This window comes from Halichoerus grypus, chromosome 6 (genome assembly GCF_964656455.1).
Source record: "Halichoerus grypus chromosome 6, mHalGry1.hap1.1, whole genome shotgun sequence".
NCBI lineage: Eukaryota > Metazoa > Chordata > Mammalia > Carnivora > Phocidae > Halichoerus > Halichoerus grypus.
In genome coordinates this window covers 142,262,973-142,290,261 of record NC_135717.1, presented here as the reverse complement: position 1 = coordinate 142,290,261, position 27,289 = coordinate 142,262,973, and the positions used below count along the sequence as shown (strand labels likewise).

The 27,289-nt window shown below is 34.6% G+C and overlaps 1 protein-coding gene across 18 annotated transcripts in view; it reads left to right on the top strand.

The window, feature by feature from the left end:
* PPFIA2 (PPFI scaffold protein A2) overlaps positions 1-27,289 on the top strand; it is a 471,063-nt gene that overhangs the window by 280,841 nt on the left and 162,933 nt on the right. For 16 of the 18 annotated variants that reach the window (XM_078076354.1, XM_078076353.1, XM_078076364.1 and 13 more), the window contains 3 exons: positions 5,846-5,947; positions 13,862-14,026; positions 20,106-20,180. In XM_078076354.1, the coding sequence (XP_077932480.1) occupies positions 5,846-5,947; positions 13,862-14,026; positions 20,106-20,180 (342 nt within the window). The remainder of the gene's footprint in view (positions 1-5,845; positions 5,948-13,861; positions 14,027-20,105; positions 20,181-27,289) is intronic. The other 2 variants (XM_078076358.1, XM_036099048.2) reach the window with 1 other exon arrangement.

Here is a 27,289-nt window from a genome sequence, read left to right as displayed (position 1 = left end):
TAGTATTTCAAATGTAGACAAAAACAACTTCTACAAAGTAAAAAGGATATCAGACATATTCTAGGTGGAACAAATTCTAAAGATCTCACTCAGAAAAAGAAATAACTACCAAATTATACCTTTTAAATATTGTTTTAGTATTAAAGTAAAAAAGTTTAGGGAAAGTGAACCATTCATTTATTGTTACAACAAAGATTCATTGTCTATAATTTGTCAGGAACTATGCTAAATCCTGAGGATATAGAAATAAAGAAGATAATAACCTTGCATTAAAGGATCTTACTGTTACTTGAAGGAGATGAACACATAATTCAATTATTTTAAAACCAATTCAGTAAATGCATTAATAGATTTTGGACAAGGTACTGTAGAGCATTAACAAGGCAAACTGGTAACATAAAAATAAATTAGGGGGCTCCTGAGTGGCTCAGTCAGTTAAACATCTGATTCTTGATCTCAGCTCAGGTCATGATCTCTCGGGGTCTTGCCATCAAATCCTGCGTCAGGCTCAGGCTCTGCTCAGGGTTTAATTAAGATTCTCTCTTTCCTTCTCCCTCTGCCCCTCCCCCTGCTCACTCTCTCTCTCTCTCTAAATAAATAAATAAATAAATAAACCCTTTAAAAATAAATAAATAAATTAGTTAGGCAGAGAGGTTGTGGAAGAGTATTACAGATATAAGAGATAGTATGTAAAAGAAAGAAAGAAAAAAGAAGAGAGATGAGGAAATGGAAAGGTGGAAATTGAAGCAGGAAAGAAAAATCTTTGGTAGATACAGAAGACAGACCTTCTAAGAAGGAGGCTTTACAGGGTGAGAGTCACCTGTAAATCAACCATGTCTCTAAGCAGGTAGACTAACATTAAAAAGTTAAGTGTGTGTCACTTTAGTGACGGATTTTGAGTGACGAAAATCCCTAATGTGCCTTAAATGTGATTTCTGAAAGGTCTGTGAGATCAAGTGCAGCAACTATGCTATCTCTAGATCTTCAGCACCTAGCAGTGGGTCTGAAATGTAGTAGGTGCCCAATAAGTGTTGTGTGGATGGATGGATAAGAGGGATAAATTTGTATCAATTGGTACTATTTTTTTTTTTTTTTAAAGATTTTATTTATTTATTTGAGAGAGAGAGAACGAGAGACAGAGAGCATGAGAGGGAGGAGGGTCAGAGGGAGAAGCAGACTCCCCGCCGAGCAGGGAGCCTGATGCGGGACTCGATCCTGGGACTCCAGGATCATGACCTGAGCCGAAGGCAGTCGCTTAACCAACTGAGCCACCCAGGCGCCCTCAATTGGTACTATTAAGAAATTTGACGATTTTTCATTTTCAGCCAAAAGGGGGTAGTGTTGCAGAAATTAGAGTGTTGGAATCAGGGTGGATTATTTTTAGCTGTGTGACCTTGCACAAGTTACTCATCCATGATAAGCTTCAGCATCCTCATCTGAGAAATAGGGAAGGGATTAAGTAATTTATATAAAATGCTCAGGGCAGAGCAAAGTGACTCCTGCTCAAAAGGATAATTACTATTGTTCAATGAGAAATAGAGTGAATTAATTATGAAAGGGCCATGTTTTAGACAGTGTGAACTATAAAAGTTAAAATCTGTTTACATTTGGTGTGTTGAAAGTAGGAAGCTCTGAAAAGTTTTGTGAGCTTGAGAGATATAACGTTTACAATGACTGAACGAAGGACCGATTAGAAACGGAAAGCCTATGATCAGGAGGGAAAAACAGCAAATTGTCATCACCTGTACCATTGACTGTCTAACATTGGGCAAATTTCTTAACTTCTCTAGGCCTCAGTGAGACTTGTTTCTAAGACTTTATATTCTTAGAGCAGTTTTAGGTTTCTAGCAAACTTGAGGGGAAGGTACAGAGATTTCCCATACACCCTCTGCCCCCACACATGCGCAGCCTCCCCTATTATCAACTCCCCCATCAAAGTGGTACGTCCATTACAATTGATGAACCTGCATTGACACATCATTACCACCTAAAGTCCACAGTTTACATTACTCTTGGTAATTATTCCACTCTTGGTGTCGTACATTCTGTGGGTTTAGACAAATATATAATGACGTGTATCCAACATTACTCCACATAGAGTAGTCTCACTGCCCTAAAACTCCTCTGTGCTCCACCTGTTCATCCCTCTCCCCCAACTTAACCCCTGTCATTCACTGATCTCTACAGTTTTGCCTCTGTCACATACTTGGAGTTATATAGTATATAGCCTTTCCAGAATGGCTTCTTTCGCTTAGTAGTATGTATTTAAGTTTCCTCCATGTCTTTTTCTGTCTTGATAGCTCATTTCTTTTTAGCATTGAATAATATTCTACTGTCTGGTTGTACCAGAGTTTATCCATTCACCTATTGAAAGGTATCTTGGTTGCTTTCAAGTTTTGGCAATTGTGAATAAAGCCATTATAGACATCCATGTGCATGTTTTTGTGTAGACATATTTTTTCAACTCCTTTGGGTAAATGCCGAGGAGTGGGTTTGCTGGATTACATAAGAGTGTATAGTTTTATTTAGTGATATTCTAGTATTTTGTTACAGAGTTTTATTATGATTAATGAGATAATCAATATAAATTGCCTGGCAGAGTACCTGGCATATTGTAAGGGCTGAATCAATGTTAATTATATTTGGTGTTATTATCATCTCATAAAAGATATATAGTAGATACAGAAGAGAGAAATGTCAGAGGAAAAGTGTAAGAACATGTGATGATTAGCTCTCAATGAGATATCTGCCTCTACTGCAGTCCCGGATACATGGAATGTGCTTGTCTAATTCATGCTGCTCTGCATGGAAGGTATACTTTGCCTTGGGCCTCTTAGGTCCCCCATACTCCCTTTGGACTAATGAAGAAGGATAATACAGGTACTTGTAAGTAATGGTTATCTAATTCTTCAGGTAAGGGGAAAAAATACAGCTAAATGCACTCCCAAATCTGAATCATATAAACCTGACAAACAGCTAGGGTCAGATGGAATAGGGGAAAAGCACTACTAGACAAGTGTTCTGGAAAACTGTGTTCACAGTCTAACTCACTTTGTGTGGGTTGTGCACTTCATGAACTTGGACTTGGGTCTTAGTATTTCAGTTTCCTCAGCTGTCAAATCAGAATGAGACTCCCCCACTGGTTATTTAGAGAGCAAGATGAGATAAGGAACATCAGAGTACTGCTTGAAATTTTCTAGGAAGTTAAGAAATTTAAAATTAATCTTAATACATGGAGACACCAAATAGCTTGCTCAGATTCAGTTCCACAATAATAAATAAAAAATCCAAAGTCATCTAGCACCAATAACATCATGACCAATTTCTGTGCTTGGTTTTGAATATATGATTGCTTCTATGCACTTATAGATTTGTATTTTCTCTGTTTTCTAAGCATAAAAAGCATATTTCTCCATTGTAGAGAGTTTTGATTATTAAAAATACATAGGAGGAAGCAAAATCAAACCAAACCAAACCAAACCAAAGCTCACCTATTATTTTACCACCTGGAAATACCTCATGTTAAAATTCAGAAACATTTCCTTCTGACATTTTATCTTTCTGTAGATAGTAAGCTAAATCTCTAGAAAGGTAGACCTAGATTTAAGTTTTTTAAAAGTGGTCTGATGTTAAATATAGATTTGATTTATATTTTGTCTAATAATCTTCGTAAGGATAAGATTACATCTAAATGCCTACATGTTAACAATATATAATGTAGCATCATCACTTTCTTCTTTTCTCCATCAAAATTATGCTGTTTTTATAAAGTTTTGTTTTTTTATGGAAATGTTTATTGTTTTCTACTTGTTGCTTATTTCCATTCTCCACTAAAATAATATGCTCAACATTTTTTTTTAATTTAAAATTTTTATTTATTTATTCATGAGAGACAGAGAAAGAGAGAAAGAGAGGCAGAGGGAGAAGCAGGCTCCCAAGTAGCAGGGAGCCCGATGCGGGACTCAATCCCAGGACCCTGGGATCATGACCTGATCCGAAGGCAGACGCTTAACCATCTGAGCCACCCAGGCACCCGCTCAACAACATTTAAGCAGGCAGCAATCAGGGGAGAAAACATTTATCTGTAATGCCAGCCTAAATGTAACAATGAACTCTTTCATCTTGATTCTAAGCTCTCAGTCTACTCTGAGGTCTTTGAAGTACCCACTTGGGCTAAAGCCACTCAGAAAGAAACTGAGCAAAATAAGTGGTTTGAAGCAAACAAAAATATAAACCCTAAACCTTTCCCAGCTTTGCATAATCATCATATTCGTTTACTTTTGTTGTTGTTGTTGTTTTTGTTTTTTTTATTATGTTATGCTAATCACCATACATTACATCATTAGTTTTAGATATAGTGTTCCATGATTCATTGTTTGCGTATAACACCCAGTGCTCCATGCAGAACGTGCCCTCTTTAATACCCATCCCCAGGCTAACCCATCCCCCCGACCCCCCTCCCCTCTAGAACCCTCAGTTTGTTTCTCAGAGTCCATAGTCTGTCATGGTTCGTCTCCCCTTCCGATTTCCCCCCCTTCATTTTTCCCCTCCTGCTATCTTCTTCTTCTTTTTTTTTTTTTTTTTAACAAATAATGTATTATTTGTTTCAGAGGTACAGGTCTGTGATTCAAGAGTCTTACACAATTCACAGCGCTCACCATAGCACATTTACTTTTGACTATATTTCCCTTTATAGAGGTTAGGTTAACCATAACTGTCTCCCTGATTTTCATCTTTATTTTTCATCTTCTGACAGTGCCTTTTCAGCCTGTTTCCCAAATATTTAAATATTTGACAAGCATCAGTTTTATTACTGGGAATCACTTTAAATGATTTAATGATAATCATAATGATAGCATGGGCCTGTTTACTGTTTTTCAAAATCATTTTAAAGTAGTATTTGCTTATAAGCTAGAGTAGCCGAATAATTGAATTAAGTTTCTTGATTTTCTTTTTATGTAATCTTTACTGTGTTGAAAGTCTCTGCTTCATGGTAAGAATACCCAGATCATACAATTTCTGATCCTATTTTGGGGAGGCCATTGAAGAATCCTCTAAATTGTCACTTGTCACATGGAGAGAGGATTACTCCAGAACCCTCAATATTTTTTTCTAACAACATGATCCATTTTCACTTATTGAAAATAAATACTATTGAGCACCCGCTATGTATTAGACATTGAGAGTGTAGCAGTGAAGTCAGACAAAGTCCCAGTTCACATGGAGCTTATGTTTCAGAGGGAAGGACTGAACAATGCATAAATTAATAATTTGCAGGATGATGTTCTTAACTCTTAGATATTTATTATTTTGTAAGAGGTACATTTGCTTTCTTCATCGTGTTAACATATAAATGAATTTCTTAATCTCTGAATACACATGTAGTAGGATTTTTTGTGGTTGCTTTTGGTAGTGGTTTTGTTTTGTTTTGTGTTTGGTTTTTGATGATTTAGTATACTCAGTCTGAGTAGGAATGGAAGTGTAAGATTTTTGGAGTTGTTCACAAAATTAGCCAAATTTAAATCATTCTATATTACTAATATATTATCATACTACTGTTAATTTCAATGTGCTGTATCTGATATATTTTGAAACATCTTATATTCACTCACTGAAGCAGCATATTACAATAAAATGTAAATGCTAAATATCATGGTTTAGCATTTTCTGAACATTGGAATCCAATTAATTTAATAACAGCAATATATATACATATAGGCCAGTCATTGAAGTCATTATTCCCATTTTTCACATTCAAGTTTATATTTTGATTTTTTTTATTCCTGTGGGAAACATTTTTTTAATATCTGAAATATGTCTTCAAATATTTTTATTCCCTTTTCAGGAATTTGCTGCACTGACAAAAGAATTAAATGCCTGTAGGGAGCAACTTCTAGAAAAGGAAGAAGAAATTTCTGAACTTAAAGCTGAAAGAAACAACACAAGAGTAAGTATAAAACCGCCTCTGCTTGGAATCAATTCCATATACAGTTCAGTGCCTTATCTCTTGTATACTCATAAGAATATAAACACTTAAAAACTTGAGGAAGGGGCGCCTGGGTGGCTCAGTCGTTAGGCGTCTGCCTTCGGCTCAGGTCATGATCCCAGGGTCCTGGGATCGAGCCCCGCATCAGGCTCCCTGCTCCGCAGGAAGCCTGCTTCTCCCTCTCCCACTCCCCCTGCTTGTGTTCCCTCTCTCGCTGTGTCTCTCTCTGTCAAATAAATAAATAAAATCTTTAAAATAATAAATAAATAGAAATAAAATAAAAACTTGAGGAAGACGTTAAGCAGACACCAACTCATAGTCTGTTACTTCAAGTAACAGAGACTATTCTATAAAACTCAAAACAGGAAGGCCAGAAACCTAAATTACAGTCTCAACTTCCAAATCACCATGTTGCCTCAGAAAATGTTTTTATTCCTTCTGGCCTTTGCTTTCTCTGATTTTAAAAAGAAGGACTGGATTTCGATAGCCTCAAACTTTCAAACTGTTGTATTGGAGTAGGGGACCAATACTCAGAGGCTGGAGGTGGGCAGAGAAAGAGAGGCTTGAGGGGAATATGAGTTTCCATTATGGGGTGATGTGAGGGAGTGGCTTGGCATTGGTCCTCACCTCATTAAAATGTATAAAACCACTGGCGCAGAACTCTCCTAATTAAAAGAGGCATAGCTTCTCTATTTTGGAAGATGATTGAGGAGACTTCCAGTTCTGATGTCATGATTTTGATGGACTCTTCTATCTTCTGCTCTTGGAAACCCATGTCTCTTTCAGTCTCATGCCCTGTAACACTGAAGTCCAGAATTTGATCAAAGGTGCTATATTTTCTTGTTCGGAAGAAATAGTCACCGAATTTCATAAAATATATAAATCACCAGATTACCTATACCTATTACTAGAGAAGAGTTTCTCTATTAAAAGAATGCAGAGGAGAAAACACTTTTGTGTGGATATATAGTTCAATTTCAACATGAAGTAGGTGAAAAATATTTTCAGTATTAAAACTCTGGCAGATCAATGCTAAAAAATGAGAAAGTGAGGTATTGTTAATAGTGTATTCATTTGATGCTTGGTCTTAGAGAATACTATAAAAATAATAGCTCCATAAACAGTGAGCTTGTGCCTTTAATGAGGAGTACCACGTATCCATACTGGTTATATGATCAAACTCAATTTATCTCCTTATTCATCAGGGTCTTATTTTTATGGTAAAGAGAATTCACACAGTATACACACAAGGATTTGGTTTTCACTGAGACTTTGATGACTGCCTCAAATAGAACATAAAGAGGACAGTTTAGATCATGTTACCAGGTGTCTTTCTCTCTGTTGATATTTTTTCCCCACCCTTGATTTCTAACTTACAATTTTTTCATGCAAACTTAAAGTTTATTTCTGCCATGAGATTTGTTCTGCCCTATTTCACTATTTTCCATTTCAGTGGTTTAAGCTACATTCCCCGATGTAGCACAGTGCAGCCAAATGTAAAAGTAGGATCCGGAAGGTGAACATGGAAGGAAATGTAAACTTCTTGGTAGACTTTCAACAAATTCTCATATTTAAAATGCACCAGAAACTCTTCTTTTAGCTGTGTATTTCTCCTTTAGACAACTTTTTTTTTTTTCTACAGCCCTTTACTCCTTCCTAATGCCCCATGAGAGACATGTTATAATTATCCCCATTTTACAGATGAGGTAACTGCTCAGAAAAAGGTAGATAACTTGCTGGAAATTATGCAGTGAATAAATAGAAGAGAAAAGGGATTTGAAAGCTGAGGCAGTCTAACTCCAGGCCTGTGCCCTCAGCCATGAGGCCATTAGCACAATTACTCAAGTTAGATCCATGGAGGGGCCCCGGGGTGGCTCAGTCAGTTAAGCATCCAACTCTTGATTTCGGCTCAAGTCATGATCTTGGGGTCGTGTGATCGAGCTCCGCACTGGGCTCCACACTCAGCTGGGAGTCGGCCTGAGATTCTCTCTCTCCTTCTTCCTCTGCCTGTTCCTCCAACTCGTGTGTGCTCTCTCTCAAATAAATAAATAGATCTTTTTTTTTTTTTTTTAAAGTTAGATCCATGGAAAAATTCCCAAGATTTACAACAGCTTAGAGAAGACTTTGCCCTAAAAGTAAACCATTGCAGTATGGAGTGTATCATTCCTTCCTGATTGTGACTAATTTCAGAGAACTCGGAGATTTGGCAGCAGCATCCATACAGTCTTCATCATATCACACTCCATCAGGCCCAGAAGTACCTGTGGCTGTTGCACCTGCAGAGGAACCTTGGGGGATAGAGGCAGTAAGGCAAGCTATACTTGCAATACCTCTTCAGGGGTCAAAGTGAGAAAAATACAAATATTAAATTCCATTAGGGTAACAAAAATTGAAGCCATCGATTTTAAACATGAATAATGGTTACTTTGAAAGCATGAGTAAAGCTGGAAAACATTTTTTCCACCCTCCTTAAAGCAGTGGTATGAGGATTTTTGTTGTTGATTAGGGAAAATAGAGAAACGGAACTAGGAAAACTTCTTTGTGCAAAGTATCAATTATATAACAACTTCCTGAATTACATAACCACCTGTTACCCTCCCCACCACCCAAAAAATATCCAGGGCTAAAAATCAGACATATCTTCTTCATGATCCCAGAGTCCCAGGATTGAGCCCCGCATCGGGCTCCCTGCTTAGCCAGGAGTCTGCTTTTCTCTTTGACCCTCCCCCTTCTCATGCTCTCTCTCTCACTCGCTCTCTCTCACTCAAATAAATAAATAAAATCTAAAAAAAAAGCTTTATTGCAGCAGCCGAGGTTATGTTGAATTCAAATCTAATAAGAAGTTGTATAATATTAGAAATTTATTTCAAAAATTTCCAATGATGCAGTATGTACGTATGCATATACACTATGATATGTTTGTATATATACAGGCTGTGGTCATTTAAAATGAATCCCAACATAGGATTAGTGGTCATTTACGTAGTCCCTGCAATCCTGTGAGTACACCAAAAAGAGTGCCTTCTGCAATATTTATTAAATATTAGATAAAAGTGTAGCTCCTAGCAAAGGTATACAATTAGTAGCTTGTTAGTGTTATCTCTGTGAGTTCCTCTTCATTTTTCGTTTATTTTAATTTATAAGCTTAGAAGTCATGGGTACATGCTAGTTTTGAACATTTTGGCCCACATTCTCCAGGCTAGGTAACTTACATTTATCTTACTTCAATTCGATACATGAGTATTAAACATATATTCTATAGAATAATTTCCTAAGTATTAAGGAGTATTGAGGATAAGTTAAATTGTTAAGCCCCTAAGAAGTCTGTTTTATATTAATAAGAACACATTATTTGGTTTTATTATATCCTAATTGCATAAAACAGTACACCTTAACTGTTTGAATCAAGAAGACATTAATTAAGGAATATAAGAAATCTCCAAACCTAGCTTCCATGCACAATGTCTAGAACCATATTTCTTAGCTTTGGTGAGTTTTCCTTACATTCCTAGTCCCAGAAACATGCAGCCTTTACTACTCCCTGTGCCAACAAAATGGACCCCCAAGCCTAGCCTGGTTACTCGTTTGGCTCCCTTCAGAATCTGTCCTGTGTGGGTGGCTCTGGTTGGCTGACTCTTAAGTCACTTGTCTGCCACCTAGTGGTTAAACATGCCTGTGAAGTGTTTTTTTGTTTCCAATATTGGGAAGATGACGTTCAGCATTCAGGTAATTATCAAAGATGGAGGGTATGTACAAAAGATTTTGGGCAACCACAAATACCAAGTCTCCACAATAACCTAACTTTTATTATACTCTTTTCCATATTAAAACTCTAAACAGCAGCAATACTGACATGTAACTACCCAACAATACAACTATACCTCTTAGACAAAAACAAAATCACCTTTTCTCAAAAAGGAAGGTGCATGCATCCAGCCACAGGACCAGGGTTCTTCTTGCTCTTATTAAATCTCAGTCGTATCTTAATATTCTGTAATGTATGGACTACTTTAAATGTTAATCAGAATCAAATACCCAGTATACAAGAGTAAAAGGGGAAAATAATTTAATATACATTATGTATATGATATAACAAAAAAAATAAAGATCCTCTCTTCTCCAAGTGGTCAATAAGTCCTATTGCTAATTATAAATTCCAATTCTAAACCTTCATTCCTGGACCTCTGTATATGGACCAATATATTCATCACTAACTCTAAGTATATACTAATTTCAGGATGATAGCACCCCAACCTAGCCATGTGTTATCTCCAAGCAATAATTAAGATAGACTCTTCCTTGGGCCATTTAACCATTTTATAGGATCACCTGCTTCTGAATGACGTGATAGCATGGTGAAACCAGGACTGGGAACATCAGTCAATTGCATTACTCCTTTCACTATAAAATGCGTGTTTTTTTTTTATTTTTCTTTTTTTGGTCAGAAGTAATGTTGTATATGATAATAAGACTGTAAGCAGGGGGCGCCTGGATGGCTCAGTCGTTAAGCGTCTGCCTTCGGCTCAGGTCATGATCCCAGGGTCCTGGGATCGAGCCCCCCATCAGGCTCCCTGCTCAGTGGGAAGCCTGCTTCTCCCTCTCCAACTCCCCCTGCTTGTGTTCCCTCTCTTCTGTGTCTCCCTCTGTCAAATAAATAAATAAAATCTTTTAAAAGAAAAAGACTGTAAGCAAAAATCTGATAAGATAGTATTGCTAGTAGAAGCAGAGCCATTAGAGAAGGCAAATCCATATTCAGAAAAAACATTTATTACATTAAGACAAGGCAGCCGCCCCCTCCTTGATGGAAGGGATTTAATGTAATCTACTTGCTTCAAGGTAACTAGCTGGTCTCTAGGTATATTATATCATGAAATGGGTTCAAAATTGATGGCTACAGCTAATCACTTGGCCATTCAGCTGTGGTGGTAACCCTAGCAACCTTAATGGTGAGAAGCCCATTTTGCAAGGTCAGTGAGTAACTTCTATCCCTGAAACCATGGGCACTTTTTCTGCCCACTGAGCAAATGTGGTGGTGGCCAGAGAAATGGGCTAATATCCAAAAGGTGAATCACTTTTGTCTATGAGATTATCAAAAACCTCTGCAGCAGTGGGTACCACAGAATTAGTCCTAGTTCAGGGATAATATCCAGGAAATTTGGTATTCTTTTTTCTCAGTACTATTGACATGGTATAATAGTTATAGATGCTTTTAGAGAAGATCTTCTGATTAGCTATTGCTTCACAACAAACCACCCCAAAATTTAATGTCACAAACAACATTTCACTGTACTCACAGATTCTATGAGTCAGGGATACAGAAAGGGCATAACATTTGCGCTCCCAGCTCTGATGTCTAGTGACACTGATGTGCTGGTAAATGATTTTTTTTAACCAGAAAAAAAATTTTTTAAAAATACTAATCTATATAGTGTTTGGAATTCCCATGGTGTAAATACTCCCACTGTAGCTGATTCCAAGCTACCAACATGATGTCACTGAATGCAGAGGTGGGAAACGATGAAAGATTTGGAAACAGTCTATAGTATTTCTACCATTCAAATACAGTAGAAGTAAACAACCCAAGGAGCAAGGGATATTTAGGAACCTTACTAAAAACTTGGAATTTGGGGCACCTGGGTGGCTCAGTCGTTAAGCGTCTGCCTTCGGCTCAGGTCCTGGGATCGAGCCCCACATCGGGCTCCCTGCTCCACGGGGAACCTGCTTCTCCCTCTCCCACTCCCCCTACTTGTGTTCCCTCTCTCACTGTGTGTCTCTCTGTCAAATAAATAAATAAAGTCTAAAAAAAAAAAAAAAAAACCTTGGAATTTAGTAATATAATCAGGAAGTAATACATTCTGAGTGTTTATTATCTTTAAAAAATATTTTTTATTTAATTATAAGCTTGCATAATTTAAGCTTTAACAATTACTGTGTTTTAACCACTGGCTCACAAAAATCCTGAGAATTAACGGTCCTCTCTAGCAAGCTGGTATGAGCCAGGTTTAGCACACCATTTGCAGGGGAGAAGAGAATATCTGGACTCTGAAAGGTCGACTGGGAGCAAACTGTTTCACATAGGTTATTGGGGCTTTGTACGAACTTAACCCTGCTTATCTGGTGTTGGTCTTTCTCTGACAAACTTCGCTCTGACCCTACCAGCCTCCTTCGGTTTCCTTAGAAGCCAAGCCTTTGCCTGTGCTGTACCCTCTGCCTGGAGTCCTTCATCTGGCCCCTCATCTGGCCAGCTCTTTCTCAATTTGAACATCACCCTCTCGAAAAGGAAGTCTCTCCTCTTTTCAGCTCCCATAACTCTATTTCAGGGTTAAGTTCACACAAAATCCCATAGCCTGTGTAAAACAGCTTGGATTTAACCAATGCATGCATGTATCTGTAGAAGTCAAGAGAGTAGAACACCAGGAATATAATCAGATTGATAAATAAAAGGAAAGCTCTTTGAAAATATTGTGTCATCATCATACTGAAGAACTATTAATATTATTTTGACCCTTAAATGTGATCCCTACCTACTGATCTATATACATTTCGGATCTCAGATGTTTGTGTTCTTTTGTACCAATGCATGGCAAAGTTTTCTGACACTTTGAACCATAATTAGTGATGGTGAATGGAAAGAAATTAATTTATTAAGGACTAAGAAAGGTGACACTAATATGTGACACTGAATCTAACAATAACTGAAAACCAAAAATTTCCCCTACTTTAGGAAATGTAAGCTTTAGGAAAAAGCCTGCAATTTTTTTTTCTTTCCTTCTTTCCATCCCAGTATCTTATATTTGCTTTTCCCTTTTTTGTTTGAGTAATTTCTGCCTTATTTTACATAGACACCATTTGTTAGCCTATGCTTTTCACTATCCTTCTGAAAATCTCTCCTACAAAACTTCCTGCTCATGTATTGTTGTTCCCTGGCAAAATCTCAATAACTGAGAAGTTAAACCAGCAGGTTTGGGGTTTTTTTTTATGTAACTTTGTTTTTAGCAGCAGAACTCCCTTTATTAAATGAAACGAAGGTGAAGCCCCAATTCACAAAACATTGAAAAGTAAAATTTCTTTGGGAAATGTTAGAACAGACTGAAACACTGTTCACTGGACTTTGTCCAGACTTCTGTCATGGCTCCAGAGGCTACTCTGGGTGAATGTAGGTTCCAGAGTAGACAGTTTAAAAAGCATGCACTTTAACCTCCTTTCCCCAAGTGATTATTGCAAATCTCGGTTACTGTATCCCAGTTGGTTGCATATATTTTTTCTATTATTTCTATTTCTATTTCTATTAAGAATTAATTGTGAATAAAATCATTATTTTCCCTATAATCGTTAGAGCAACATGTGATTATAACTATCACTATAATCACTACACAAATGTGATTATCACTATAATCACATTCAAAGCAACATGATGATTATGTTATGCTCATTACCTTCATTGCAACACCAAATGTAAATTAAACTGGTTTTGACTTTTAATACTTTTTTCTTAACACAATCATAATTGTGTTAAGAATTGTACCATGTTCTTTAATAATTATTCTATTTGATCACGCCTATTTTGTATTGTTTCTATTGAATTCATGCTGAAATTATTAAATTGTTTTAAAAAATGCATAAGAATTTACATGATATTTCTTAAATGAGCAATTTGTTATACACTAGAAGTGGGACTTACTTTAATGTAATTTAGGAACCCTGGTTTAGACTCAGGTTTGTGCTTCTTTGCTGCTACCTGTGATAAAATCTGAGGCTGTCATTAGATTCTATGCAAACCTGCAATCTTTTACAGGAGGAGTCATGAGTATTAGTAACTTGTGTTCATAAGATAATTACATTTAGGATAATTGCATTTTCTGTTAAACCCAATAGCTGTTACTGGAGCACTTGGAATGCCTCGTGTCCCGACATGAAAGGTCACTAAGAATGACAGTGGTGAAACGGCAAGCCCAGTCCCCCTCAGGAGTCTCCAGTGAGGTTGAGGTTCTCAAGGCACTGAAATCTTTGTTTGAGCACCACAAGGCCTTGGATGAAAAGGTATAGTATTGATAAAGGATTCTTACAATTGTATGTGTCAATTATACCTCAATCAAGCTGAAATGTAAGAAAATAAAATGAAATAAACTTTATCTACTAATTTAAAAAAAAGTTTTAGTACTGACAAAAGCTTTCCAGCTTAACAGTGCTTTTGTCATCAGCATCAAGCTCCTTGTCTTCATCTAATGACTCAGCTCACTCCTGATGTACATCAGTACAGAGAAACACATCTGGATCATAGGGATATCATTTTTTTAAAATGCAACTGGATTATTGTGTGTATATGGGTAATACTCATAACCATGTTGTTTTTATTGCCACTGAATCTATGGCTTATCAAGTTATACTTGTATTGTGTTGCATTATGGTCCTAGTCCAGATGGCCATTTGAAATTTAATATTGTCATTCAGTCTCCCTCTCTCTTCCTCTCTTTTTCTCTTCTCCCAGCCCCTCTTTGAAGTGCAATGTCTATAGACGCCAACCCAGGAGACTGCTAACTGACAACTTAACATATCTTGAGGTGTAAATTGGATGTACTCTAACCTTTGGAGATTTATATTAGAAGCATACATTTTTTTTAGATCTCTAATATCTAGTATCTTCTGAATATACATTTTGAAGAGTCTCTACATCTAACAGCATAAGGTATTAGTGGAAAAAACTGCCTTAGGTCTTTTTAAAAGTAGCAGTAAGCTTCTCTTAGCTGTTACTCAAATAACTTTTACTGACATAAATAAGCCAATATGATGATAATATCCTTTGGAGATTAGTAAGGCTTATGACATGATTTTAATTTTGTGAAATGTTAAAGAATTAACTTTTTAAAATTAATAAAGCTTTAGGATTTTGTGGAGTGGGAATTGGGGCACTTCATTAGAAAGTACCTGAGAAGTTCTGAGTATTAAAATCCAAATAAGGGATTATTATCCAGTTATATCTAGGTTTTGAGCATGCAGACACTTGTGCTCTAGTTAATGTTTATGTACATAGATACTTTTATCATTGGTCTTTCAGATGTTCTTAGAGCAGGGGATTATGTGAAGTATGTGCAAAAGGATAACTATAATTCTATCTTCTAGATTATTAAGAAATTATAGTTTATTTTTCATTTTAGCTGTGAGAGGGAAGTAGTTTATGAATAATTTTGAATAAAACAAAAATTGATATTATTTAAAGATCCTTGATAAATGTAATATCAAATAATCATATTTAACGTTTAGTTTCATATTCCCTTTCTTATTACAAAAGTACATTGTTAAGAATTTGGAAGACTATATTTATGGAATATCTATTATATATAAGACAGATATTTGGCCACACAAAAATAGACAAGACATTCTCCTTACAACTGAAGAGATCATAGCACTAGAGATTCATGTCAATAATAGGTAATGTTAAGAAACAATATGTACAATGCAATATGAAGTAACAGAAAAAGTTGTGACTAATTCTACTTGAGAAAGTGATGAAAAATTCAAGAATATCTTCACAGAGGGGAGGACATTTGGTCTGAATATTAAAGAATGTGTAGGAGTTTTAAAAGCAGAGTCATAAAGATACTCTGCGCACCAAGATCAATATGTAAGATAACCCAGAGATGTAAGAAGAGCATGGCCTGTCCAGAGAAAGTGTAATAGTTTTGAATGGCTTGAATGAAAGTGCTTGAGAATGTGTGATTTTAGATGTTCCCTGTAATCATTCCCACATCACTTGAGGGATGCTGTTATGAAAGAATGGATGTAAGGCAATAAAGAATATTGAAGACAAATAACCTGATGGGTATGAGTACATTTAAGAAGAAAATAGTTGTACAACTTAAAATTTAGAAATAATTTACTATGTAGATGTTCAGTGAGCTTAGCATAACTAAATGAAGCGTTTATACCATGGCCCTAGGAGCTATAATAGTATTTACTAACTCACCGGAAGTGCCATGGACATTGATGAATCCAGGGGCAACTGAACTGATTATCAGCTAAGTATTGCTGACAGTCTAAAGGAAAAGTGTTATGAGCTTGGATTCTGGAGTTGGACAGATACGGACAAGTGACTTAACTTCTCTATGCATCTGTTTCCTCTTATTTTGAATGAAGAGAGTCATAGTATGTACCTCATAGAATTGTCATGAGGATTAATGGGATCTGACATGCAAAACTCTTAGCCAGTACTTAGCATATGGCAAGTGTTCATTAAATGTTAATGAATATTACTATTAATATGTAAATTTCAGTATTTGATAAAACTTTCAAGCTAAGTAAAGATATTGGTATCACTGTTGATCCACAGGCTTGTTTTAAATAGCCTTTTATTTAGTTATTGAGGGATTAATCTGTGCCTTCATAGGCAATTTCCCTAAGAATAGCTCACAGCTACTCAAAAGGATAGGGAGGGTGGAGACACAAACTACAACATCCTAATTTAAGTAGTATGGATATTATGTTGTAATATATAGAGATGATCAGAAGAAGATGCAATTAACCATGTCTTGAGGACAAGACACTACCAACTTTACCACAGAGGGTAAAGTTACACATGAGGAACTAAATAAAGTATAAAAAATTGAACATAGCTGTGAACAATTACAATGACTGGCAGTCTTCATTATTAATGTCCTTATTTATATATCCACTGAGTTGTAGGATCAAATTTTCACAATTAGCTAAGACCAACAGTAATTTTGACATCACTCTCCAATATGTTTACCAATTTCGTGGGCTGCAGGAAATGAGAGATATACATGTGTTTTGCAATCATTCAGACATCATTGATTTTTTTTTTCTTTAAAAGACATACTGGCTATGCTTGGGGAATATAAGCAAAAAAAAAACAGTAAATATGTATGCACTCCGCATATATTTCTATGATCTGCTATCACAGTACCAAAACTGGATTTGAACTTCTGGTCTAAGGAGATTTCTTTATAATGTTTTCTGTTATAAGAATGCTAATTCCAAAATGAAACCCTGCCATACCTTACTTTTAATTTGGAATGTATGCTTCTTCCACCAGAGTTCCTCTTTATCCCGAGACACATTTGTTATTTTTAGGGACTTATTTTATTTTAAATCCTCAGGGATTTAAAATGTAAGTAGCCTTGAAACATCTTTTGGGGAAGAAATTCTTGAGTTATTTTGAAGAAATATGCCATTATGAAGAAAACTGATGTAACAGATGAAATTAGAAATAAAAAATTCTAGGTGTACATAAATATTTTGGAGTTTACACAATAGCTCCATAAATAAACAACCGATATATATGAACTTAAAGACTACACAGACAATGGATTAATTGAATGTGGCTAAATAGTAAAAAATCAGAAAATGTTAAGTAGAGAGCTAAGGCTATCAACTGTGCACTTACATTTAGGAAAAAAAATTAAAATTATAATTTGTCATGGCATATCAATCATGTCTAGATGGTTCCACAAGAGCACCAAATCTAACAAGGAAAATAAAGATAATTATGGCATTCTGCTGGTGCTGTGCTTAGCAGAGCAAAGCAAAAAGCTAAAAGGCTTGTGAAAGATAATTTTTTTTCCTGTTAATGCAGTTTTAGCTATGTAGACAAGGTGAGATATTAAGATTCTTTATACCCTGGAAAAGTTACTCCTTTGGATCTTACTTTCTTTTTTTTTTCTTATCAGTTTAGCAGAGATTAATGCAAGATGACTTAAATACAGAGAATAATTTATCCTCATATAAATGTGACTAAAGAATTCATATCATACTATATTGATAATTACAGCACCAATTTTTACATTTGCAGCTAATTCAAAATATATTCAGAAATTGTTTTTATTTTCTCAAAGACAGCTTTGGATTCATTACTCTGCGGGTAATAGGATCTTAAGCTGTAGATACCATTCTAAATTTATTGAGGGGTGATTCTGTTTTCAAATTGTTTTATAAGCTTAATGATTTTTACTTCTTGGAGGTTCAATATAATGAGAATAAAAAATGCTTAACTTGTGGTAAATAGAAACCAGTTTAGAACATTTTCTGTGATTATTAGTTTAGCAAAGAAAGTCAGGAAGATATTTTAACCTACAAGATAGCCTGGTTTCAGCCATCCTTTATATGATTTGAAGGACTCTTTTAGAAACATTCCAATGTATCGGTATATCTTAAAATAGGACACCTTCACCTCTTCACAGCAATCTAAATGTGATCAGATCGATGTTGCATATAGTGAGATCGTTAAGTTACATTTAGACTGTTTCATATTGCTGTTCTCATCCACCAGGATCCTTAGACCTTTCTCACTCAAAACACCCACATTTTATAGTTGGTATTTTAGGAAGTGGGCATAAAACTTTACAATCATCCCTATTAAATATCAACCACATCTACTAAGATTTTTGTTGATATCTGTTTTCCACATATCAGCAATCCTCCTTATTTGCAGCCTTCAGGATATTTGCTTCTTTTGCATCTATCCAAGCTGCTCATAAAAAGGTATTCCCCAGGTCAAATCATCAAAGATTTCCTTTCAAGTGGCTCTTGTTCAGTTATTAATCAGCATTAGTTTTATGCATTTTAATGAACAATTATTTGTCTAACAGCACTGGCACCTGGACGTCCATCTAGCATGCCTAAATATCAGGAAAGGTTCTAATTATCTTTGAAATCAAATATCAATTTATGTATATATTACTAATTTTCAGAGAATTTCAGCATAATTAAGTAAAAATAATATTAAACTCCTCTCAGATCGTTATTCTTTCTCATTCAAGATGTATTTCAGGAGTTAAGTGCACCCAGCCACCTGAATATGTATCAGTTATCATTATACAGCACAAAAATATGATTGAGATTTTTAAAAATTTCTAATTAGATTCTAGATTAATAGGATATTAGTGTTTTTTGTCTGTTTACTAATTGGAAAATAATGTTATAATTCAACATTAAATTGTTATGTAAGTTTTTAAAATACAGTTTATATATTTAACCTATATTATGTATTAATAATTAATTTTTTAAACTATATTACTTAACCTATATATTACGTTCTCAGTTAAATCTTATTTTTTTTAAAAAAAGGAAAATGTGATTCATTAAACTGTACTATCAATGCATTAATAAAATTAGTTTATAAAAATATAATTATATATTAAAATACATGTTAACTTCACAAATACTGTAACATTCCCATGCAAAAAAAAAAAAAAAATGTATGTTAACTCATAATCAAAAATTCACCATGAATTGCATCTCAAGTTGAAGGTATAAATTTTGTTGATTCTTTTCTAAGGAGAATTAAGCCACTGTAGACATTCATTTTAATTCAGGCAAATCTCTTTCTCTGAATTTCTTCAATTTTTTACATGATAAAAAAATACCTTTTTAAATATATGTAATATAGAGCATATCTAAAGATCTGAACATATAATAACTAAATCAATTTTAGAAGTTCTAAGAAAGCAAGAATTAAAAAACTACTTTGAGTTTCATGTATGAAACATTTGCAAATCACAATTATCTTCAAATCATAATTATCTTCAAACTAAACGTGCAGAGTCTTTGGTTCTATAGGATGTATTGGCTTAACCTTTGGTATCTGGAAGCAAGTTAGGAATTGCAGAGTAATCAAGTACTTGCCAATCCCTCAGTAACAATATAGACTTTTAATTAATATAAAATGTATGTGCAATGGACACATTTTTCAGGTTCTAAGAATCCTTTATGAAGTTATTCATACCAAATGAAGCTCATGTATTATTTTTTTAAAAGTAGAAAATTTTTTACCTATGTCATACTTAATCAGTGAGTCTGTTTTTCAGATGAATTCATAATATACTTTTGAACTTTGGCTCCACTTACTTAAGATCAAGCAGGTTTATCTCCAACCCCATTGGAAATTCTGTCATTGGAACACTAAAACGACTTGCTTATGAGGAAATCCCTTGATATAGTGATGCTATAAGGTGACAATGTATTCATAGTATTTATGAGCACTGAGGGCTATAAAGACTAATAATTTGCCAAATGTGACTGTCTCTGATAATGGTATTGATGGATTCAGCACAGTTTGACATGTATGGGATGTACATTACTGCACATATTTTGGTTTTTCTTCTAGGTAAGGGAGCGACTGAGGGTTTCTTTAGAAAGAGTCTCTGCACTGGAAGAAGAACTAGCTGCTGCTAATCAGGAGGTAACATACCAAACTTTCTCCTCTTTTGAGGTGCAATATCACTAACATTATAGCCCTTGTGTTTCACGTCACTTTTATTAAAACTGTCACAAAAAATAAATTACATTCTGTATATGCCACTGAACAAGGTCTGTTGAAACTAGTTGCCAGAGTCATGTTTTCTGATTTCTGGTGATTCAGATCTGTCACTAAGAGATGAAAAGAAAATTACCAAGAACTAGCGACAAAGGGGCTTAGAAAGACTGCAGTCAGAATACCAGTCCTTTCAAAAAGTAAAACACAGCTCCAAAATTGGAAAACATGTCAAATATCTGTTAAACTTAGAAAATGTCACAAATGAAGTTAACTCCTTGGAGATATAAATATACTTCCCTTAAGGTTCTTATTGTTCTTATCTTCTAAGAGCATCATGCCCATGTTTAGTGGCATCATTGAATCCACTTATCTTGCTCTCATTCATGACTAAAGTATTATAACCATCTCTGACATTTAAAGAGTTGTTTTTTTCTTTAGAAAAATTTGCTAACTTTGGTTATTAGTACACAAATGAACTTGGGTCATTAGATGAGATATATAGATAGATAGATAGATAGATGATAGATAGATAGACAGATAGATAGATAAAAAGTACATTAAAATATATAAAATATATGAAAAATAACCTGTGTAGGCCACCAAAATAGCCCCATCTCATTTTCTCTCTCTAACATTTACTTATAAGGCTACCTTTTTCTCCAGAAATTTATTCCAGTGATGTAAATATTGGTATTGCTAGTAGTAGACATACTAAAATAATCCTACAAAATCTTCTTAGTTTTAAATAGTTAAAGATGTGGGAGGCTAATGTCCTTAATTATAAATATTATCAAGCCATTCTTCTTAAAATAATATTTGCATTTACATTGCACACACAAATACACATTTTTAAACCATGATAAAAAATCTCGACTAGTATAAATTACCTTGCTCTTTAAAATAAGCTAGATCAATTAAACAAGTTTAAAGTTTACCTTTGTTCTAGGTTAACAATTTAAATGTTAGAAAAAAATGGACTTTTAAATGCAGGGAGAATGAGTTCCATGTGAACTAAGTGCTCTCAGTGTCAAAAACATAAACGGTGGCACAACAGTTTAAATATATGTAGACAAAGCTTTTTGGTGACCAGATCAGCTTAGCAAACTGGATGGCTTTAAATAAATAAATAAATAAATAAATAAATAAATAAAGCAAAGGGAACAAAGGGAAATAAGAGTTTGGTACATCTTAGTCATCATAGAAGAAAAGAACCTCTGAAATAATAGATAATGACAAGAAGAACTCCGTCTTTTTATGAGAAAGAATAGGTTTTACCAATGAAGTAAGTATATGCATTCCTGGAATGTCCAGAAAGAAGATATTAAATGTTTATTTATTTTGTGTTTTACCATTGTTAATTTTGATTTTCATGTATGTTTAAAAGTACATTTATTTTGGGTACATCCCTCAAAATATTTTATTGATAAGAGTAAAAAAACAAAAGCTTTGGCAACTACTACTGGAAAAGCCTTGCTTACCGTGTGGTGATAAAGCTTCTGTTTGTCAGAGACAAAGGGGTGGTGAGACCTCTTGGCAAAGTTATGTACCCTGAAGTAAAAATATTCCTCAAGTTCAAGTAAGGCTCTCTAAATTTGCTCCAGACATGGCGACGGAATAGCTCCATTAGATGTAAAATGGAAGAACGATCCTTGAGAGAACCAAAGTGGAGGAGAGACCTTTGACAGTTATTTAAATATTTTAGCCTCAAATTTTATTGTAGGCAGCATGGTCCATTTGATTTTTGTGTATATTTTAAATCATTAACATTATTCTACAATTACAGCCCTTCTGAATGCTTTTTGTTTTGTTTTACATCATTTGCATAAGAGGAAAGTAATTGTGTGCTCATTATTAACTCCAATATGGTTTTTTTTCCCTTGATTTTTATTAACTTCCAGGTGGCTTCACCAGAATCCCTATTTAGGAAGTCACATGTCCAAGGATCGGGAAGGGGGTACGGAAGTTCCCTTAGTTTTCTAACAATAAATTGTTTATAAATAATTAATGATTTTAAGAGAGAGTGCATGGGGAAAAGCCAACTTTTACTTCATAATGAAACTTGTATTTCATTATGAAAATAAAAAAGAGAGAGAGAGAGAAATCAGAAGACACCTGCAGTTTGACTTCTTAGAATAACAGTTGGTACAAGAAACCTCTATAAACCAGGCATCATGTATTGATGATAAGATACATTTAGAAATCTGACCAAAAAAGTTTAGAAAAATTTACACTATTATCAGCTTCAGAAAGGGGAACTAGATAACATTTGATTATTAGAGGAAGTAATTGAAGAAAGTATTTTAGAAAATAAAGGGCAATTTTTTAATAGAAAAAAACTATTTAAGAACACAGTCTTAAGAACCAAACAAAAATATGTAATATAGACAAAAACAGTCAGGTACTAGAACAAAATTCTGCAGATGGCTAAATGAGGAAGGGTTTGGGGAAAATTTCATTTGATCCTTCAGATTTTAAATTAAAATTAAAATGTGCTTACAAGTGTCCCTTACAATTCAAATCTGTGCATTTCCTGAGTTCATATAGCAAGCTTGGCAAGTGAGGATACTGTAGTGTCCGAATCTGTTTGATTCGCAAGTTTCTGGTAGTGGTAATAACTCTTCAGATAGCAAGGAATTTATCCAAATATATTCCTGAATTATTTCAGTTCCAAAATTCAGAAAAGAGAAATCGGAGAGCAGGGGTTTAGACTGCAAGTGATACATAGATATATTCATACATATATATGCATATGTAGAGTCTTAGAAGATGATAAAATAGAGTTTATTCTAGCATCATTATATTATTTTAATAGAGTTTATTCTGTCATCTATATATCATTATTCTCTGTCTGTGTCTATGTATCTGTCCCTATCTCTGTCTCTCTCTCTCTCTCTCTCTCTCATCTTGTCCCATTCTCATACATGTTTTGGAATTAACACCCTTTAATACCTCTCCTTTATAGAAACTCTCCCATGGAGGCCTCATCTATTTCTCTTACATCCAAGGCTACAACCATGACTTCTGTGAGGGGAAAAAAGACAAAATCTGTAGCTCAAAGTTCATGCTTTTTTCTGAGCCTCACAAAAGGTTGTAAACATTGGTTTTGGCATTTCCACACAGCTTTGCTAATGGTTGTAGAGATTGTTCTCTGCCACAGGTATCCAGCAGGGGGCAAAGCAGAGAGATTGAAATCTTCCTCAGGGTTTGCAAATTAAGATATGCACCTGTATGTCTGTCATCACCTACAGGGAGCAAATTTTCTAATTTACACAAAGGCACCATATGTGCTGGTGGGCCTGGAACTCCACCTAGTTTTTCCAAGTGTCCCCTTAGATTTCCTATGGCCCATTAATGCAGTGAAATAAGTAGCCTTATTCAAAAGAATATGAGGTGACTATATGTTCTAATTTGGAAAGAGCTCCAAAACATTATTTTACAAAAAGAAAGAAGTTGCATAGAATGATCCCGATGTTGTACAAATACAAGTAATTCTAATACATTATTGTAGGACTAGAAAAAATTTTGAGTATAAATACCAAACTGTCATTATTAGTTGTCTCTGCTGCTTGTAAGTATATGTACTATGTATTTCTGTCGTATTTGTGTTTTTAATAACTCTTCATTATATCATAAACAAAATGATAAAGATCTTTTAGAGTTAGATAACATTTTCCATGACTAGATGATTCTTTTGATCACTTAGAAATAACAATAAGTAATATTTACTGAGTGCTTTAAATTCTGAGGCACTGTGCTAAATATGTATGTATCAGCAGAATAATCCTGGAAGATTGGTACTATTATTATTTTATAGATGAGCCCAGAGAGGTCATTTCTCCTAAGGTGCCATTCTCTCCGACTACAAAATGTTCTTATCTCTGAGTTTGTCTTAACTCTCTGTACTCAGGCAGTTCCAGTCTCTACATTTAAATGTATCTGTAATCAACCCCCCATCCATTTACTCTCTTCTCTTTGCATATACATTAAAACCACTGTAGTTTAGGTGTTCATTAATTCTCACTTGGAATATTACAATAGGTTTTCATTTATTCTTGTTTCCTATCCCTTTCTGCTATGTAATTCTCCAAGGTTAAACCTGCTAAGTAAAGTTCTAATCATAGTGATCGTTCCTCATAACATATTCCAATATGTAATATACACTTATATGCAATAAATACCATATTAGTATATTAATAACATAATGCTATAATGTACTGTATTAACACATGTTAATAATATAATCATATATCAAGAACCTCTTCAGTGGTCCTAACCTACAAATCTAGCTCTTAACTCCTACTACCCCTACTGCCCTGAGTCATTCTAAGGTCTTGTTAACATAATTATATTCATTGTTTTTGAAATCAGCCAGCATGTTTCCTGTATCTTACTTATGCTAATGTCTCTCTTGGAATGCTTCCACAACCCTAATCCACCCACTGAAATCATATTTCCCCATTTACATCAAGTTCAGACATTACCTTTTTAATGAAATATTTTATGATTTCTTGCCAATAGTCATCACTCCGTAGTTTAAATTGCTAAAGCTCATTGCTTCAGCATCTATTATGACTGTTCAACAACTACTGGAGTTAATTATGTATCTGTCTAAGCCTAGGTTGTTAGTTCCCTGAGAAAATGGACTACATCTTGTTCATTTTTATTTATTGTATTCACTACAGTGATATGAACCTCATGATTAACATATATTTGTCAAATTTTACTGTAGAGCTTGTTCTAACCAGTGTTTTCACATGGTTTCTTCACTATTTCCTTAGTATTAAAGTTTGAATAACCTTAGGCATGCTCAATAAACAACAATGCATTGATTATATGGATTAAATGGACAAGATGTTTGTTCTTTCCAAATATAATCATTAAGTAACCACCAAGTGCAGAAAGTTCTGAGTCTCTGACAGGAGGAATAGGAAAAAACAAAATGATAAATGGAACATTATGCAAATTTTCATGTAATTTGCCCTCAAGTGATGAAAATCAATATATAAATGTAAGTAAGATATAACTTAGTGCAAAACTAAGTAAATGAAAAATAGAGGCCCAAAATGCAGAGAGGAGAAGGGTATTTATTGTCAACTAAAGGATCAGAGAAGGATCACCCTTGAAGGAAGGCTATGATTTGGTTTTAAAACTGAGGGAAAACATTTCAGGCTGAGCAGACAGTATGGTAAAAAACAAAAACAAAACCCTGAAATTGGCTGTTTCAAGAGTTAAAGATGGTGTTGTGTCTATAAGGATTTGGGTGTGAAAAGATGTGCAAGTGGGAGGTGGGGAGGACTCAGATTTCAGAGGGCCCTGAATGCCACGATCAAAGTGTGGAATTCGTACTTTATGAAATGAAGAAGCATCAAAGGTTCTGTTTTGGTTTATTTTTGTTTTGTTTTGTTTTAGTAAAGTGAAAACTACTGAAAGTATGTGCTTCTTTTTCTTCCTTTTGTAAAGTGTTAGGTTAGAGTGGAGCAGAGCTGGAAAGTTGACATAATTCACATGGCTGGCTGATGTAATTGGCTGATGTGTGATTTTGATCATGACACCTCAGTTGAACAAACATTTATTGGCCATCTTCTGTTTGCCAGGCATTGAGTTAAATACTAGGTATAAATATATTAATAAAACTCAGATATTTAATGAATCAGAATTCTCTCAAATATAGGAAATAGATATGTTGAAAGTAATTATAGTGGGAAGTTGTTATTTCATGGGTATGGAGTTTCAGTTTGGGAATATGAAAAAAGTTCTCAAGGTGGATACTGGTGATGGTTGCACAGTAATGTAAACATACTAAACCCTACACTTAAAATTGGTTAAAATGGTAAATTTTACATTACATACAGTTTACCACAATAAGAAATTAATTATAATACATATGACTAATATGAAAATAAAAGTAAGTAGTATAAGGTTTTTTAATATTATAAAAGAGAGTAATTAATTATATGGGCATAAAGGAGGAAAAGCAGATGGTGTTATAAGCATTCTCATAGAGAAATTTTGTCATTTGCAACAGCATATATGAATTTTGAGGTGTTACACTAAGTGAAGTAAGTCAGACAAAGAAATACTGTATGACTATACTTATATGTAGAATCTAAAAATGTTGAACTCATAGAAATAGAGTAGATTGGTGGTTGCCCAGTCTGGAGGTAGGGGAGAAACGGGGAGAGGCTTGTCAAATGATGGAAACTTTCAGTTATAAGGAATAAGATTAGGGGATCTGATGTACAGAATGGTAACAATAGTTAATGATAGTGTATTGTATACTTTAAAATTTGTTAAGACAGTAGATATTAAATGTTTTCACTACCAACAACTAAAAAATGGTAATTTGTGGAGTGATGGATGTATTAACTAACTTTATTGTGGTAAACATTCAAAAATATGTACATATATCAAATCACTGCATTGCGTACCTTAAACTTACACAATATTATTTGTCAGTTGTATCTCAATAAATTTCAAAACCTTTCTAGAGAAAAAAATTACCTACAATTTGAAGGGTGATTTTAAAGAGCTTACCAGATGGACTTGGAGGAAAAGAAGGGAAACAGGCAGGAGGAGGGATGAGGACTAGGCTGCAGAAGTAGGCAGAGCAGAGTTGGGGAAGCTTGGGCTTCCTCCTGTGGGCAACAGTGAGCCAAAAAAGAGTTTTTAAGGAGAGAGAAATGATCACATTTTCAATTTTGCAGACCAGTGGTACCTCCAGAAGTTAAAGGTAAAAAATGTATATGATAACCAAAGTACTATGTTTATAGTTCAGATTTTTAAAAATCACTATGATTTTTTGAAAGAAAGAAGGGACTAGAGTCAGAAAATACCGAACTGTGTAGAACAGAGGTATTACCATGTCTGGCATTTCTTCTGTTCTTTTAGTAATGGGAAATAATATAAATGAAAGAATCAAAACAGCATTATAAATACATATATATATATATATATATACACACATATGTATAAAATTTGCTGTCATTTTATACCTCTTTGAATAGCCCCACAGAGGTAGATTGTATTGTTAATGT